The 18,768-nt window shown below is 43.6% G+C and overlaps 1 protein-coding gene across 2 annotated transcripts in view; it reads left to right on the forward strand.

Moving 5' to 3' along the window:
- Window positions 1–1,538: 1,538 nt before the first annotated feature.
- GTF3C3 (general transcription factor IIIC subunit 3) overlaps window positions 1,539–18,768 on the forward strand; it is a 28,655-nt gene continuing 11,425 nt past the window's right edge. The window contains exons 1-11 of one of the 2 annotated variants that reach the window (XM_083407808.1): window positions 1,539–1,768; window positions 4,143–4,248; window positions 6,185–6,372; window positions 6,998–7,121; window positions 8,863–9,054; window positions 10,714–10,879; window positions 12,310–12,457; window positions 13,397–13,466; window positions 14,327–14,430; window positions 16,369–16,540; window positions 18,257–18,459. In XM_083407808.1, the coding sequence (XP_083263934.1) occupies window positions 1,667–1,768; window positions 4,143–4,248; window positions 6,185–6,372; window positions 6,998–7,121; window positions 8,863–9,054; window positions 10,714–10,879; window positions 12,310–12,457; window positions 13,397–13,466; window positions 14,327–14,430; window positions 16,369–16,540; window positions 18,257–18,459 (1,575 nt within the window). In that variant the 5' untranslated portion in view covers window positions 1,539–1,666. Of the gene's footprint in view, window positions 1,769–4,142; window positions 4,249–6,184; window positions 6,379–6,997; window positions 7,122–8,862; window positions 9,055–10,713; window positions 10,880–12,309; window positions 12,458–13,396; window positions 13,467–14,326; window positions 14,431–16,368; window positions 16,541–18,256; window positions 18,460–18,768 lie in introns of both variants that reach the window. The other variant, XM_083407807.1, reaches the window with a different exon arrangement.

Raw genomic sequence — 18,768 nt, forward strand, 5'->3', positions numbered from 1 at the left:
TATCTGTTCTCATCCTGAAGCAAAGTTCTTAACCTGACGCACTATTTCTGGGTTAGCGGAATCTGTAACCTGAAGCGTATGTAACCTGAGGTACCACTGTAGTGATGTATGGAAGTGAGAGCTGGACCATAAAGAAGGCTGATCGCCGAAGAATTGATGCTTTTGAATTATGGTGCTGGAGGAGACTCTTGAGAGTCCCATGGACTGCAAGAAGATCAAACCTCTCCATTCTGAAGAAAATCAGCCCTGAGTGCTCACTGGAAGGAGAGATCGTGAAGCTGAGGCTCCAATACTTTGGCCACCACATGAGAAGAGAAGACTCACTGGAAAAGACCCTGATGTTGGGAAAGATTGAGGGCACAAGGAGAAGAAGATGACAGAGGACGAGATGGATGGACCGTGTTCTCGAAGCTACCAGCATGAGTTTAACCAAACTGTGGGAGGCAGTGGAAGACAGGAGTGCCTGGCATGCTCTGGTCCATGGGGTCATGAAGAGTCGGACACGACTAAACAACAACAATAGAGCTGTCCATGGCTTGACCATCCTTGCCTCTCTATCTGTATTGCCCCTTCACTCCTCCTCCTGGCCTTAGTAACTCAGTTGTCCCCTGCCCTCTGAAACAAGTCAGTGTGGTGTAGTGGTTAGAGTATCAGTCTAGGACCTGGGAGACCAGGGTTCATATCCCAATGACGATCAGTTGGTGAACTTGGGCCAGTCACTACCTCTTGGCTTAACCCTACCTCACAGGGTTGCTGTAAGGAGCTGGGGCAGTGGAGAAGTACGTGTGTCACCTTCAACTCTTTGAAGGAAAGGTTGGGATATACAGTCATACCTCGGGTTGAAGTAGCTTCAGGTTAAGTATTTTCAGGTTGCGCTCCGTGGCGACCCAGAAGTAACAGAGCACATCAGGTGCTTCCGCGCATGCGCAGACGCTCAAAATGAGACTCCAATACTTTGGCCACCTCATGAGAAGAGAAGACTCCCTGGAAAAGACCCTGATGTTGGGAAAGATGGAGGGCACAAGGAAAAGGGGGCGACAGAGGACGAGATGGTTGGACAGTGTACTTGAAGCTACAAATATGTGTTTGACCAAACTGTGGGAGGCAGTGGAAGACAGGAGTGCCTGGCGTGCTCTGGTGCCTGGGGTCACGAAGAGTCGGACACGACTAAACAACAACAACAAGGGGAGTGAAATGCGGGATATCAAGTCCAAATTCTCCTCCTCCTACTTCTTCACGCATAGCAAAGGATGCACAGATCTATCAGTTTTGGTTTCTCTCTGTTTCCACGACTAAACAACAACAACAACAACCACAGCGTGTGACATTTCTGCCCAGGGGGAAAAGGTGGCCATTCTCTTCCAAACACCATGCTTCAGTAATATAAACGTTGATCACGATATGCTACTGACGTTCCCATCCTCCCAGGGCAGAGAAAAGCTGCCCTTTTCTCTCTTCCTAGCGCAGGTTTACAAGACTGCGTGAAACGACGGCCTTCACGTGCAGTAGTGGCGCATGCGCAGACAGTCGCCGGCGTCCTTCCTTGTTTCAGCCCGGAGTATTTTAAGTGCCGGACCGTTTGGTCCCTCGCATTAATAACTCCCCCAGCCTATTCGCTCTTTGCAGAAACAAGGCTTTCTGGATTGTTGCTTCCACCGCTGCGAAAATGTCGGGGTTCAGCCCCGAACTTATCGAGTACCTGGAAGGGAAAATCTCCTTCGAGGAGTTTGAGAGGCGCAGGGAAGAGCGCAAAAGCCGAGAGAGGAAGGTGAGATTTCACGACACCCCCCCCCCCGCCATTTGCAGCTGAGGAGAAAGAAAGGGGTTCATGGTGCTCACTTCTCGTTTTTTGCTTGGGGTGTGGTTTTTTTTGGCGGGGTGAACTCCTCGCTTCTATCCCGGAGTCCCCTCCCTCAATATTTTCAGCTATCGTGGGAACTTTTAAAGTTACTCAAGGCAGACAGTCGTTTGCAAGCAAGCCTTGCAATAAAACCCCGCGAAACCACCGCCCCCCAAAAACCGGGGGTGGGGTGGGGAAAGGGTGATGATGATGATGATGATTTTTGGGTAAATTTATTTATTTGTGGGTTTTTCAAATTAAATTTTTACAATCGCAAATCAACATAAAATGTAGAAACAAGATTCCACATAATCTCCTGGACTTCCCTCTTCTGCTTTGTGGGTCCTATTGGTACTCATTTCCTCCTGCATCTTTTATAACGATCCAAATCTTTTCCAAGTGTTATTCCAATCCCTTGAACGGATTTTGGCTGTTTACAATGGTTTTTAAGATAGATTATAAATTTTCCCGAAATGCATTGTACCCATCATAATTTTTTTAATTATCTGCATTACAGATACAAAGTTGCACACTTGTACTTTGGGATAACGACTCCTGTTTTTGTAGTGGCAATTACACAGTGGTTTTCAAATCCCACTTCATCTGCTAGGAACACACATTGAAAGGATTAGAAAAATACACTCACTCACAGTTCTGATTGCATTAAGTGACTTGATTACTACCACCTGCTTTTAGCCCAGCTACCCACCCCAACGGGGTGATTTAATTTGAAGTACCTTATTTATCTGACTACAAGCAAAGTGATAGCTGTTGGGTACTGGCTTTTTAGGATAATATAACTGAATAGTAGGGAAACCTTGAAAAAAAGGCACTGTTTATGATACTCTGTATTGAGTGCAATACATGGGGTAATGGTCTGTGCTGATTTGTTTGTTGCAAGTGAGTCTAGCAGAAAATGAGCCTCCAGTTTTTCCCAGCGTAAGTGGTCAATGTAGTTTTAATTTTTAAAGTAGATAAAAAGTGGTAGTTGAACTGGTCTGCTGGGGGGAGGGGGAGGGGGATGAAAGGTAACTAGATATTCCCCATACAGATATACATATGAATAGCAATAATTCAATATGCTGAAAAGACAAAATACACAACACACTGTCCAGAAGCAAATATAGTATTCTAGGATCAAAAACTTTTGGTTAAGAGGGGAAGGAAGATGCCTACCAATTCATGCATGTATCAAAGATAATGGACTGGATCTCAAGCATATGGGTTTTGTCTTGGAAACAGAAATCTGTGTGGCAAGTCTCATGTTATTTTTTTCACATAGATTTAGGCAACTAGCTGGACTAGTGTACACAGTACTTTTTTCTAAAAATAGTTTAGGGGTACTCTCATTTTCCTTCTCATATTGAAGTACTGCCCCTCAATGAGGCCAAACTTGGATTCACAAAATGTTTAGGGGTATGCCTACCCCTGTGTCCCCCCAGAAAAAAGCAATGAGTGTAGAAGTTTTTAATGATATACAGTGGAGTAAAATAATGTGTGTTTAAAAAATTGTAGGGCTACATTCATACAAACGTCTTAAAGACTAGTGATACGTAAGCTTATATGATTTATTCTGGGGAGCAAAAAACCCCAGCAACTATACAATGAAAGAGGTGGAAAAGGGAAATGTGTATGTCTTACCCATATATATTTCCTGGAAGTAGTTCACTACAAACTTTTGTTCACAATTTTAATGTAACAATTTACTCCAGCATGTGCAATGTACACCTTTGATAAATGAGTTTCAGTTTAATTTTGAATAACAATCCTTGATTCAATTGTACAACAGCAAGGTAAAAGGTAAAGGTACCCCTGCCCCGTACGGGCCAGTCTTGACAGACTCTAGGGTTGTGCGCCCATCTTACTCAAAGAGGCCAAGGGCCAGCGCTGTCCGGAGACACTTCTGGGTCACATGGCCAGTGTGACATCGCTGCTCTGGCGAGCCAGAGCTGCACACGGAAACGCCGTTTACCTTCCCGCTAGTAAGCGGTCCCTATTTATCTACTTGCACCCGGGAGTGCTTTCGAACTGCTAGGTTGGCAGGCGCTGGGACCGAAGAACGGGAGCGCACCCCGCCGCGGGGATTCGAACCGCCGACCTTTTGATCGGCAAGCCCTAGGCGCTGAGGCTTTTACCCACAGCGCCACCCGCGTCCCTCTGTACAACAGCAAACAAAAGTCTAATTGCCCACAATCAGTTCCACCGCCTATGCAGGTAAATTGTTTTGGAACTGCATTCCATATTGACGGTAATGTTATAAAGTTCATATTTTCTCTTCATCGCATTTTGCCGATCTTTATAGGATGGAGAAAACGCACTTACTGAAGAAAATGTAGAAGATCCTGACGCTCCTTCTACATCTGCACAAGGACCATCTGTTGGACCTCAGGGTCACAATGAAGCAGAAGGTACATATTAAACGAAATGTTTAACTGGAAGGATTTAAAAATGCCATACCTGCTCAGTGGTAGCTTTTAGGTGTAACATTAAGCATTGTTAAGCAAAATATTGAGTGTGCAAGCTCTCCTGCTCTGCTTCTCCTTTAGGCGAGCAGGAGAACAAACCTAGGAGCAGCTTGCTTAGACCAGGGGTCAGCAACCCGCGGCTCCAGAGCCGCATGTGGCTCTTTTACACCTTTGCCGCGGCTCTGGGGCGGATACTAGCGAGGGGAGGAGGCGCATTGTGCGCCCCGACACTCCCCACTGTGGTGGGCGCTGTACTGGCTGTGACGTCGCATGGGGGAGGTGCGTGCGTTAGTCACGCACCGTCCCGACGTCACTCCCCCCCCCCCTCTACATTGTAAGTGGCATGTACGCTGGTCACTGCATTGAAAGGGGGCATGTACGCTAGTCACTGTTTTGAAGGGGAGTGAAGAACACACACACAAAAAAAGATAACTTGTTAATTTAACGTTTATTTCTATGAGGAGGAGTAATTCTGAGGGGTCAAGCAAAGAAATAATAAAAAAGTGACAAAAAAGTTATTTTTATAATGATGAGTTTTGCGGCTCCCAGTTTTTTTTCTTCGGAAATGGGTCCAAGTGGCTCTTTTTGTCTTAAAGGTTGCAAACCCCTGGCTTAGACTAATGTACCAGCCAGTTCTTATGGTTTATTTTTCTCCAAGCAAATCATGATCCATAGTCAAGGTTTGTTTTTGGCTTCCCTATAATGATTTGTGTGAGAGAAACAAGGTTTGCTGGTACATGCTTTGTATACAAAAGCACCTAGGTTCAATCTCTGCTGTTCAGTGTGTAGCAGAGAATACTTCTACGTGAACCCTTAACCAACAACACTACAGCATTTGATGCTTCCAGAGTATTCACTGATTTTCTTATAAGACCGGAGTGGGGCTAGGTCTTCTTAGGCTTGCTTTCAGGGGCCAAGTTGTCTTCAGCTACTGGTGAAGAAGGCGTTACTTGTTATTGACTATAGCCAAAAGTGATCCATAGAACCAGATTGTTTGGAGATTCAGTCACAAAAGATCTTGTTACCGTACTTTTCTGTGTATAACACGCCCCCATGTATAAGACTATTTTGGGGGACTAAAAATTAAGAAAATGGGGAGAGATTACCCAGATTGCAGAGAGTTGTTGAGCTTTTTTTGGGGGGGGGGGGTTGCCCAAAATCACTCACCCGCCTGGCCAAAGCTAAGACTCGCGCACATCGCAACAGCCTCCTAACATCTGTCACCTTGCCGGCAGAAGCAGCCTATTGCCCGCCCCTTGCTGCAGACACCAATAACACGCTGCAGACCATCTCCGGCTCACGGCATCAACCAATCCCACGTCCCCCCAGGCACTACCCTTGTATAAGACAACCCCCTATTTTAAACATAATTTTTCTCAGTAAAAAAACCCTAGTCTTATGCACGGAAAAGTATGGTCCGTTTCATGAAATAGATATTTGTTGGTTCAATCACTGTTTCTTGTAATTGGCTTCTCCATTATTTTCACAGACTTAGAAAATATATCAGTGGGCCCTCTGATCCCACTGTAATTATTGAAAAGGTCTTAATGGCTCAGGCTGTATACAAATAATATTTTTCAAGCAAAGGGAGCAATTTATTCTCAACTACTACCCATATTCCTAGCCCTGGCGTGGTAGGACCTACACGAATGCAATGTGGCAATTTCCCCAAATACAGGCACTTTCAATAACTTCCATAAGTCTGTGGAATTGATGGCAGCCGATTGTAGGAAGTGTCAGTTACAGTCAATTTGTGCAACTTTAAAAAAAAGAAGAAGAAGAAAATGTTCTTAAATAGGGAAAGATTGCTGAGAGGAGGAGGTAATTTTGCATGATTTCTCATTGGAGAACCTTGTAACCTTTTCACCCTCCCAACCAGAAGAGACATCGGATGGAGTCAGCAAATCTGTCCATCGAGTTTTTGCTTCTATGATGGGAGAGAATGAAGAGGAAGAAGAGGATGAGGAAGAAGAGGATGAAGACGAAGAGATCTCTGAACAGCCTACAGCAGGAGATGTTTTTGCCCTGGAGATGGTGCTTAACAGAGAGACGAAGAAAATGATGAAGGCAAGTGTTTTCAGACTGAAGAACCTCCAGGGGACTTGGCTATCACTGAAAAGCAGTGAAGAAAGTTACACTTTGAAAGAGATACCCCAATTCAGCGAGAAATGTCCACAAGAGATGAAAGGGGGCTTCTCACACAACGGTTGTATATATTTTTGTTTTACTGGACATGTATTCTGACAGTCATTTCAGCTCCATTGAATTCGTTGCATATTCTGAGGGGAATTCTCATTTCCCCTCCCTGAAGCTACTAATTGTTGCGTATGACTCAGGTGTGGTCAGGCCACAGTTATTAATTTTAATTTCCCAATGGAAATTTTATCATTTAACATATCCCCTGAGCCTGATACGTTCACGATTTGAGAAATGAATGCTGATTGCAGGAGTCTGATTAAGGTGGGGCTGGTGGCGGGGAGAATCACCCTAAATTTTTGTTTTGTTTTCTGAGTAATTTATGGCGTCAGACCAAAATACCAGAATTTAATCAATTTAAGGGATACTCTTGGTTCATGCACCATTTTTATTAGGAAATGAATAACGTACATATCATTGCAAGTTGCAACATAATGCAAGTTGAACTCGTGTCTAGTCGCCTTATTGAAATAAAAACTGTTAATCTTTTTACTAGGAAAAGCGCCCCCGCAGTAAATTGCCCCGTGCCCTTAGAGGCCTCATGGGTGAAGCAAACATCAGGTTTGCTCGAGGCGAGCATGAAGAAGCTATTCTGATGTGCATGGAAATCATAAGACAAGGTATTGTTGAGTGATGTTTTTGAACTGGCGACAACTTGAAAAGACCAATGAAATAAATTTAATACATAAAGTGCAGAGTATATGAGTGTAAACATTAGCAGCAGATACAGTGGTACCTTGGTTTAAGAACAGCTTAGTTTATGAATAACTTGGATTAAGAACACTGGAATCCCGGAAGTAGGTGTTTTGGTTTGTGAACTTTGCCTTGGAAGTAGAACATGTTCCACTTCCTGTTGAGTGTAAATTGAGTCCCCCGGTGCTATGGGAAAGCACACCTTGGTTTAAGAACGGACTTCCGGAACGGATTAAGTTCGTAAACCAAGGTACCACTGTACTGTGTTTGAACATCTTTCTTTGTTTAGCATATATTGTATTGGCTTACCTAATTATATTGGTTAGGATCCAAGGAGATTATCAGTAGCATGCTGTGAGCACCTACAGATAATCTAGGACTTTTCAATTTTATTTTCTGACTATAGCTTCCTATATTTAATTGGATACCTTTCCCAGAGATTACCTTAAGAAGAAACTGAGTTCAAAACCTCTAGTTGGTGTGTGTGCATTTTTTTTTTGGGGGGGGGGCGAGTTTTCTGCACAACCTTACAAATTTTTAAATTGACTTTACACAGATTTCTTCTTATGTATATTCTTTAGTCATATATTCTAGGATAAGAAACAGGAACTGACTTAGGTTGCCTTGCCATATTATAATGCACGTCTGTAGGCCAATCTGTGAACTACTTATTGTCAAAAACATTTTTATCCGACCTTTCAACCATATGGTCTTCAGGTAGCTAACAACGCTTATTTGAAACAAAATCACAATCTAAACAAAATCCGAAGTGACCGATAACTTTAAAACATTTCAAAAGGGAGCACAAAACAGCAAATTAAAATGTTGCTTTGAGATAAGGTAAACAAAATATTTTCATCTGGTGCAAAAAAAGAGAAAATAATGTAAGCAAACAGGTTTGGGAAATGGTCGTCACAGGTAATTAACCACTTCTTCTCAAGGCTGGGCATCCAGAAGAGGAAATGCTGCAAAACAGCACCTGAGTGTAACAGCACTTAACTCCTCAGGGCCTCAGGTGATGATCTTAGCAATTTGGCAGGCACCGTATTTTTCGCTCTATAAGACGCACCAGACCATAAGACGCACCTAGTTTTTGGAGGAGGAAAACAAAACAAAACAAATATTCTGAATCCCAAAAGCCAGAACAGCAAGAGGGATTGCTGTGCAGCGATCCCTCTTGCTGTTCTGGCTTCAGCGAAAGCAATGCAAAGCCTCTTCAGGGCAGCAGGAGGAACGCTCCCCCTGCCCTGAAGAGGCTTCGCGCAGCTATCCCAGAAGCCAGAGCAGCAAGAGGGATCGCTGCACAGCAATCCCTCTTGCTGTTCTGGCTTCTGGGATAGCTGCGCAGCCTGCATTCACTCCATAAGACGCACACACATTTCCCTTTACTTTTTAGGAGGGAAAAAGTGTGTCTTATAGAGCGAAAAATACGGTATATTACGGTATATATATATTACGGTATATAAGACCTTCAGATACTTTCTGAGTCTCACACCTTGGCTTACAGGTCAAAACCAGCACTTTGAATTGCATTCAGAAACAAATTAGTAGACAAAGAATGTTTGAGCAGCTGCAGAATATGCTCAGTCCTGGTTGTATGTACTAATGTTATACAGAGAGGTGAGTTTCTTTAAAATGCTAACATGTTTCTGTTTTTAATCTGAGCAGCACCTCTTGCTTATGAACCATTCTCAACCCTTGCCATGATTTATGAAGACCAAGGAGACATGGAGAAATCTTTGCAGTTTGAATTGATTGCTGCTCACTTAAACCCCAGCGACACGGAAGAGTGGGTTAGGCTAGCTGAAATGTCTCTTGAGCAAGACAATATTAAGCAGGCTATCTTCTGCTATGGAAAAGGTAAAGAAATGGATTTTTAAGAAATAGAACATCCTTTACTTGCATTTTCTTTTCTGCTATTGATTGTTTTGCATCACTGTATTTTTTGCTCTATAAGACGCATCAGACCGTAAGACGCACCTAGTTTTTGGAGGAGGAGAACAAGAAAAAAAATATTCTGAATCCCAGAAGCCAGAACAGCAAGAGGGATCGCTGTGCAGCGAAAGCAGCGATCCCTCTTGCTGTTCCGGCTTCTGGGATAGCTGCGCAGCCTGCATTCGCTCCATAAGACGCACACACATTTCCCCTTACTTTTTAGGAGGGAAAAAGTGAGTCTTATAGAGCAAAAAATATGGTACTTACAACAGCAAATTTATTAGCTACTAGAATTTGGTTTTTGGCAGTGTTGTTGAACCTATTTTCACTGGCACACTCTGGATGATTCTCCTAATCCCTCTCGAATCAGATTTCGGGTTGTGTGGGGTGTGTGTGTGTGGAATGCACAAGTGAGATGGGGGAGCCATGTCTCACAAGCAAGTCCTTTTCCAAGGCTTCTGCTGAGGGGTAAACCACACCCAATGTATTTATATTCAAGCTAGTTTAATAGCTTAGCTGGTTTAGCTAAGAAGTCACATGACACCATCAAATCATTCCTCTTGGTGTTCTGATAAAATGACCCATGAGAGCTAATCCTTGATAGCAACTTCATAATTTCAAGAATTACTGATAGGCTGCATGATAGTTTGAAACCACAACGCATCTTCCCCAACGTTATACTGTATGCAACAATCATGTCTCACAACAAATATAACTGATCTGTAGAAAAGACTCTTAAAACCTGAAAAAGGAGACAATGCATGTACTTTTGTAAATCAAGAAAATCTTTAATCAAAATTATTTTTAAAAATAAACTTGACCGTGTTCTAGTGGGTCAGCATTCTTCTATAAGAAGAAGAAGAAGAAGAGTTTGGATTTGATATCCCGCCTTTCACTCCCTTTAAGGAGTCTCAAAGCGGCTAACATTCTCCTTTCCCTTCCTCCCCCACAACAAACACTCTGTGAGGTGGGTGGGGCTGAGAGACTGTGACTGGCCCAAGGTCACCCAGCAGCTGCGCGTGGAGGAGCGGAGACGCGAACCCGGTTACCCAGATTACGTGACTACCGCTCTTAACCACTACACCACACTGGCTTCTATAAACCTTTATTTCTAATTTTTTTAAAAAATGAAATACAGCAAGAAAGATGATTATAGTGATGCAAAGAGATGCAATATTACCTGTGTGAGAAAGAAAAAACACCTGCCATAAATTGCACTGGAGCCTAAGAATCCAGTCTTTTGCTGGATCAGACAAATCTGTCTGCCAAACCTAGAATTCTGTTTCCAATGGAGACAAGTCCAGATGCCTTTGTGAGCTCACAGCATTTGATACACAGAGGTATAGCGCTTCTGAAAATTGGTGTTTCCACTTAGTAAATAATGAGAACAGTTTCTTCAGGCTGTAAAAGTCTGATTTTGTATCTGTTTGTCTTGGCAGAGTTGTTAAAACTGTAGTAGTAGTAGTAAGAATAGTAATAATAATAATAATAAAATATTACTACGATTGTTTTGTTATGTTAGTTTTGGTATTATCATCATTATAATATTATTGAATATAATAATGCCTCTTCTTATTTTTATAGCTCTGAAGTATGACCCTACCAATGTGCGTTACTTGTGGGAGCGATCGAGTCTCTATGAGCAGCTGGGAGAACATAAACTGGCGATGGATGGCTACAGACGCATTTTAAATCTTCTCACTCCTTTTGATGGGGATCGCTTTATGCATCTGGCTAGGGATATGGCAAAGTAAGCATTTAGTCAAACATTTTACAGCATGCCGAGGCAAAATATCTCATCGGTGCTGCTGTCCCAAGAATGTGTGTGCTTCTTGAGGCAAACAAGGGTGACCCCAGTTTTTGGGACTGAGACACACCAGGAAGGCAGGAAAGAGGTGAAGGAAGAAAATAGCATTTGATAAGGTATAAATGGCAAGAGGGTGCAAGGGTGTTAGAACAGAATGGTTCTCTTTATTATTTACATGTCGGATTTCTTGCACAATAGAACCCAAGGAATACATGAGACTCCCAGGTTGTCTCCCAGCCCGGGCACTGACCAGAGTTGGGCCAGACTGGGCCATGTGCCCTAAAACCATGCCCTGATCCTTTGGCGTGGGGACAGTTTTATAGAAATGAGCTTTAAGGGAGACGGCTTTATACAGAAGGCTAATCCCACGCAAAAAGAAATGGATATTGCTAAAGTCATAACCATTAGATGGAAATTTGCAGAAATTAGTGAAATGCCAACTTCTCAGATCATCAGGAACCGCTCTTGACTGTTTGCAATAAAACTCCTGAGAGCCAGGGTGGCACTGGGGTTCCAGAGCATCTGGGGGTCAAGGGCTCAAACTTTCTGCCTGCCAGGAAGCTCAGTGGGCAATGCTGGACCTCTTGGTACATTTCAGCCCGAGCCTACCCCACAGGGTTGTACTGATGATAAAATAGGGGCAGGGGGTTAACAGCTTTGTTAGTTAATCAAATAATCTCAAGGCTAATTGCATGTAGGCAAGATACTTACATCGAAGAGGAATAAAAATGTGGTTTGGGGACCAGAAGCAGATGGTCACCACATTTCTTTTATTTTTATTTATCTATTCAATTTATACACCGTCCTATAAGGGACGCAGGTGGCGCTGTGGGTTAAACCACAGAGCCTAGGACTTGCTGATCAGAAGGTCAGCAGTTCGGATCCCTGCGACGGGGTGAGCTCCCGTTGCTCGGTCCCTGCTCCTGCCAACCTAGCAGTTCAAAAGAACTTCAACGTGCAAGTAGATAAATAGGTACCGCTCCGGCGGGAAGGTAAACAGTGTTTCCGTGCGCTGCTCTGGTTCTCCAGAAGCGGCTTAGTCATGCTGGCCATATGACCTGGAAGCTGTACACCAGCTCCCTCGGCCAATAAAGCGAGATGAGTGCCGCAACCCTAGAGTCGGTCACGACTGGACCTAATGGTCAGGGGTCCCTTTACCTACCTTTCGGGACACAAACGGTAAAGATGGACACATTTTAACATTACTTCCATATACTTTGCACGAACACATGATAGGTCTTTTGGACTGGGGGGCATTTTGCTTTACGGCTTGCCTAGAAAATTCTCTTAACGACTTTATATGTTTTCTTTTAATTTTTAAAACAAATTATGACCTGCGTTTAACTATATTACCTTACTGCCGTTTCCCATAGGAGCTATTACGAGGCCAATGACATCACTGCTGCTATTGAGATAATGGAAGAAGCCTTTGGTAAACACCAGAACCTCGTATCCATGGAAGATGTCAATATAGCTGCCGAGCTGTATATCTCCAACAAACAGTATGATAAAGCCTTGGCCGTAAGCATGTTAAATTAATTTCCTGTAAGGGCTAGCTGTGTTAGCCCTGCATATTGGAAGGGGCAAAATTTATAGCTGTCCTTGCATTTATACCCCACCTTTCTTGTGTCCTGGGGTCCAAGGCAGCTAGGTGGGCCTCCCAGGTGGCCAGTTATCCAGGTACTGGCCAGACTCATACTTGCATGGCTCCAGAAAATTGGTGGCCTTGCATTCCTTCAGACCATACCCCCACTTTTTTAGGGTCTTGGGGTCACATTCGCTCCATACCTTTCAAGCACTATTATACAACAGTCATGGAGAATCCGGAGTACTATAATTTGTTAAGCATGCTGGGAATTGTAGTTCTGAGAGGTCAGAGCCTATAACAAACTACAGTTCCCAGGATTCTCCAGGATGGTTGAAGCAGTATAATAGTGCTTTATGCATATGATGTGTATGTACCTGACACTCGCCATCCAAGATGCCGGGTAGCAAGCAATACGTTAAACAATTAATGCAATGTGTCCAAAATAAAACCAATTTACTATTGTAACCTCCTGTGCTGCCTTAACCGGGTAGCGGGTGGGTTAAACCACAGAGCTTAGGGCTTGCCGATCAGAAGGTCGGTGGTTCGAATCCCCGCAACGGGGTGAGGTAAACGGCGTTTCCGTGCGCCAGCAGGGAGGGAGGGAGGGGAGCTGCTTCCTTTGAAACCCGGGAAATTTAAGGGACATCATCAATAAGGGACAGCAGCGGGACATGGCGCTGGGATAAGGGACTTTCCCCTCCAAATAAGGGACGATTGACAGCTATGCCCCTTCCCCAAGCTCACTTACCCTTGTCCAGGTAAATTTCTGGTGGCCTTATGTTAAAAAGTCGTCCCCCCCTCCTATGCCTCCCACCGCCCCAGGAAAGCTGGTTTTATTTTCAAATGTCAATGATTGCTTTCTATTTTTTTAGGTCATTACAGATTTTTCAGGAATTGTACTGGAGAAGACAGAGGGACCAAACGATTCTTCAGAGAATCAAGGTACAGTATCGGTTCTTTCTTCAGTGAGCTGCACCGATATCTCCCCAAGTATTCTGGTTTTCTGGTGTGACTTGGAAGATAATGTCACTAGATTCACAATGGCATGGCGTCGGTTCACATTTTGCCTTTATTTTTAAATGCCTTGGAAAACGAGCGACTTGGCAGCACATCTGTACTGGAGGCAAAGATTCCTCTGGCCACTCTTTCCATCTGCTAGATGAAGCATTGTTATTATTTGAGTAGGGGGGGATGGAAATTGAATTGCAAGCCCAATTATATTATGGAGATATCCTGTTTTTAGAGCAGTAGATCAGACCCTTATAGCACTTGCAGGAAAGAACTATTGGTTTGTTTGTTGTTTTCATTTGTAAATTTTATTTCAAGCGCCTTCAGTGACTTAGCTACCCTTCTGGATTTCAGTGTCCTTCAATTTCTGATATTTCCCTTTAACTAACTCAGTTGCCGCAAAACAGGCGTCACAGTTTACCAGCTAAATGTGAGATCTGCTCCTGCGCTGCCTTCAGATGCAAAACCTTGCCTTATGTAATTGGGATACTGACTTTCAGCTGCCATGGGATGGCGGGATAGATAGGAAATCCAGTTAATAATCATGTTATTAATAACAAATTTGAACTGTTTCTCCCTCTCCCCTCCATCCCAAATCAGTGTTTTGACTGGACTTTGTCATGTACTCTAAGAGCAAAATCATTTTTAAATTGGTTATTTAACAAAGCATATATACTGCTTGGTTGTAGTAGAAACTCCAAGTGAAGGATTGGGGTAATCTGGAAATATAACCTAGGTCCCACTTGTAAACGATACCATGCTGGTTAGAAAAAAACCCTGCTATTATCTTCTAGTTGCAGAAAAGGTTACCTGTTCCATACCTGAGGGTGTTCCCATAGACATCACGGTGAAACTTATGGTATGCTTGGTGCACCTGAACATTTTGGAGCCTCTCAATGTAAGTCCAAAAGTGAATAAAGAAAAACAGAGAGAGGTTTTCTTGGGAGTCAGTGAGATTCCAACGAAGTTACAGTAAAGACAGGGGTGGGGTTGTTTTTTTGCTTCTACAGTGGTACCTCGCAAGACGAAATTAATTCGTTCTGTGAGTCTCTTCGTCTAGCGGTTTTTTCGTCTTGCGAAGCAACCCTATTAGCGGATTAGCGCTATTAGCGGTTTAGCGGCTATTAGCGGCTATTAAAGGCTTAAGGGATTAGCGGATTAGCTGCTAAAAGGCTATTAGCGGTTTAGCGGCTTAGAAAAAGGGGGTGGGGAGCGAAAAAAAATCTCAAGACTCGCAAGACATTTTCGTCTTGCGAAGCAAGCCCATAGGGAAATTCGTCCTGCGAAGCGCATCGAAAAACAGAAAACCCTTTCGTCTAGCGGGTTTTCCGTCTTGCAAGGCATTCGTCTTGCGGGGCACCACTGTAAAGGTTATCCTCTTGCCAAATCACTCTCCCCCTCCCTCTGCTTTGCTAGCACTTTGTCATGGGGCATTCTGGGACTGCTTTTAAAAAGAGGAGAGGCCTAAAGTCCATTTGAGCTCATGAATTGGATTTTTAAAAAATGATTTGTAAGAGATTTTTTTTTTAAAGGCGGGGGGCGGTGAGGTTCTGTCCATGAGCTATAATAATGCATAGCCTTTATAGCTTTGTAGTGTCAAGGGATATTAGCATGAATGTTCTAGAATGTAAGTCGACATTGGGAATATTTGCACCATATGCGCTATGGCTCATTCCTAGTCCAGCTATACAAGTCTAAGCCATAGAAATGTGGTCAAAGCCTATCATTCGACCTCTGATCCATTTGCTTTTGTAGGAATCCAGCTCCCATTATTATTATTATTAATTTATTATTTATTGAATTTATATACTGTCCTGTACTCGGGACTCTCAGGATGATTCACAGAATAAAATCAAAATATAAAACCATGAAATACATAATCAAAATAAAAACAACAACCCAATAGCCGCTCCCCCCGCTCCGCACATTTTAAAAGGGCATAGGATGTAAATTAGGTCAACCAAAGGCCTGGTTAAAAAGGAACGTTTTTGCCTGGCGCCTAAAAGTGTATAATGCAAGTGCCAGGCAAACTTCCCTGGGGAGAGCATTCCACAGACAGGGAGCCACTGCAGAGAAGGCCCCGTTCTCCTGTTGCCGCCCTCCGGGCCTCTTGACCTTTGGCCATGATGTCTGGGGGTGAAGGGAGTTTGTGTCCAACATCATTTTGGGGGAGCGTAGGTGCCCTGGCTCAAATCCCCCTCTTCCAGTATCATGGTTTCCTCAACAAGGGTTCTTTGGAAAGGCTTGAAGGATGTATTTCAAACAAAGTTACACTGGATAGTTTTCGCCACATGGGCGTTTTGTCCATCTGAGAGGTCGGATCCTACAGGAATCCATCATCCTGCTTATGGAAAATGTCTGGAGAAAAGCGTGCATCTTGCCATACCCTAAAGCAGGCATAGGCAAACTGGGCCCTCCAGATGTTTTGGGACTACAACTCCCATCATCCCTAGCTAACAGGACCAGTGGTCAGCCCTAAATCAGGGCTGTGGAACCTTTGTTTCTTCCGATGTTGTCGGACTCCAGTTCCCATTAGCCAGTTCCCATTGGGAATGGTTAGGGATGATGGGAGTTGTAGTCCTGTAGCATCTGGAGGAACTAAAAGTTCCCCAGTCCTCCCCTAAATAATTAGGGTCCTTTCATGACATTTTTAAAAATTAGTTGGTTTTTAGGAGAATGGGATGCTTCAATATATGGTTGGGATGTTTAGTCTGCATTTAATGTTTTCAATTAGAAATCCAGTTAATCGATCCTTTTATTATATGTATCTGTTTACGATGAATGTTCTCGTTTTGATTTTTTTTGTGCTTGATTTTTGTTGTTGTCGTTCTGGCAGCTCCTATTGACCACACTAGTGGAGCAGAATCCCGAGGATATGGGAGATTTGTATCTCGATGTTGCAGAAGCCTTCCTTGATGTCGGAGAATACAATTCTGCACTCCCCCTTCTGAGTTCCCTGGTGTGCTCAGAAAGATACAATTTGGCAGTTGTTTGGCTCCGACATGCAGGTAATAACGCTGCTGAAATTGCTAGAAATCTCTTCTGACACACTAGATGGGTTGCATTTCGTAGTGGAAGGTAAGGTGGCTGTTTTTTTGGGGACCCTAATACTAGGGGTGCTGATTTCAGGGGTGGCAAGACTCACAGTGAGGCTGAAAGATCCCATCCTGGATAGATTCAAGAGTCTCTTGCAGAAAAGCAATTTCTCTCGGAGCATTCCTTTTAATACCTTATAATGATTGGATTTTATGTACCGTATTTTTCGCTCTATAGGACGCACCAGACCATAAGACACACCTAGTTTTTGGAGGAGGTAAACAAGAAAAAAACATTCTGAATCCCAGAAGCCAGAACAGCAAGAGGGATTGCTGTGCAGCAAAAGCAGCGATCCCTCTTGCTGTTCCGGCTTCTGGGATAGCTGCACAGCCTGCATTCTCCCCATAAGACACACACACATTTCCCCTTACTTTTTAGGAGGGAAAAAGTGAGTCTTATAGAGCAAAAAATATGGTACTTACAACAGCAAGTTTATTAGCTGCTAGAATTTGGTTTTTGGCAGTGTTGTTGAACCTATTTTCACTGGCACACTCTGGATGATTCTCCTAATCCCTCTCGAATCAGATTTCGGGTTGTGTGGGGGGGGGGGGGGTGTGCGCGCGCAGCTATCCCAGAATCCCTCTTGCTGTTCTGGCTTCTGGGATAGCTGCGCAGCCTGCATTTGCTCCATAAGACGCACACACATTTCCCCTTACTTTTTAGGAGGGAAAAAGTGAGTCTTATAGAGCAAAAAATATGGTATTTATTAATCCTTATATTTATATGCCACTGGTCTCCTAAAAAAGCATCATAGCTGTTTACAACAGAATAAAAACATAAAACCAGAAACTAATAAAAGCTAAAAAAAACAAGATAAGGTGCAAATCTGAATCGGATGTATGTTGGGAATGTAACGAAACAAAAGGAACATTTTTTCATATGTGGTGGGCATGCAAAATAGTTAAAGAGTATTGGGAAAGGATGTATAATGAGATGACAAATGTTTTTAAAAAACATTTCCCCCCAAACCAGAGGCATTCCTTTTGGGAATGGTGCAGACGTCAGAAGTACCCATATGTCAGGAAAAAATATTTTTGTATGTAACGATAGGAGCTTGGATTTTGCTAGCACCAAAATAGTGGGTGAGTGAGAACCCCATAAGGAGGATTGGCAACTTAAAATGATAGAGTATGCAGAACTAGCAGGTCTAACGAATAAAGAGAGCGAGAAGATCAAGTATATAAAGAGGAGTGGGAAATCTTTGTGGAGTGTTTGGAAAATGTAAACAAGTGAAAACAAGCTAGCAGGACTAAGATAAATTCAACAGTGTAATGTAAATACAGGGAGAAATTGAATTAAATGGATACATAAGAATATGCAGGAGTGGAGGGAAATACAGTGGTACCTCGGGTTAAGAACTTAATTCATTCTGGAGGTCCGTTCTTAACCTGAAACTGTTTTTAACCTGAAGCACCACTTTAGCTAATGGGGCCTCCCGCTGCCACCGCGCATATTCTGTTCTCATCCTGAAGCAAAGTTCTTAACCCGAGGTACTTTTTCTGGGTTAGCGGAGTCTGTAACCTGAAGCGTCTGTAACCCAAGGTACCATTGTAATAAAAGTTTGCTATCTGTACCTCACCCATCTGGCTGGGTTGAGTGAGGCAGCAGTTCTTTGCCTTCCTTTCCAGAGTGCCTGAAAGCCTTGGGCTACATCGACCGTGCGGCGGAGAGCTATGGCAGAGTTGTCGAACTCGCCCCTTTGCACCTGGATGCCAGGATCTCTCTTTCTACCCTTCAGCAGCAATTGGGCCGGCCTGAGAAAGCCCTGGAAGCACTCGAGCCCATGTATGACCCAGACACGCTGGCACAAGATGCCAACGCCGCTCAGCAAGTAAGCGTTCGTCTGTCCTTTGCCCGCCCACCTGCCTGTCTCTGACTTTATTTATCCTGTATACCCGAAGGAGCGTCTCCACCCCCATCGTTCAGCCCGGACACTGAGATCCAGCACCGAGGGCCTTCTGGCGGTTCCCTCATTGTGAGAATTGTGAGAATTACAGGGAACCAGGCAGAGGGCCTTCTCGGTAGTGGCGCCCGCCCTGTGGAATGCCCTCCCTTCAGATGTGAAGGAAATAAGCAGCTATCTTCTTTTTAAAAGACATCTGAAGGCAGCCCTGTTTAGGGAAGTTTTTAAGATTTAATG

This window comes from Podarcis tiliguerta (assembly GCF_965153285.1).
Source record: "Podarcis tiliguerta genome assembly, chromosome: 1".
Taxonomy (NCBI): domain Eukaryota; kingdom Metazoa; phylum Chordata; class Lepidosauria; order Squamata; family Lacertidae; genus Podarcis; species Podarcis tiliguerta.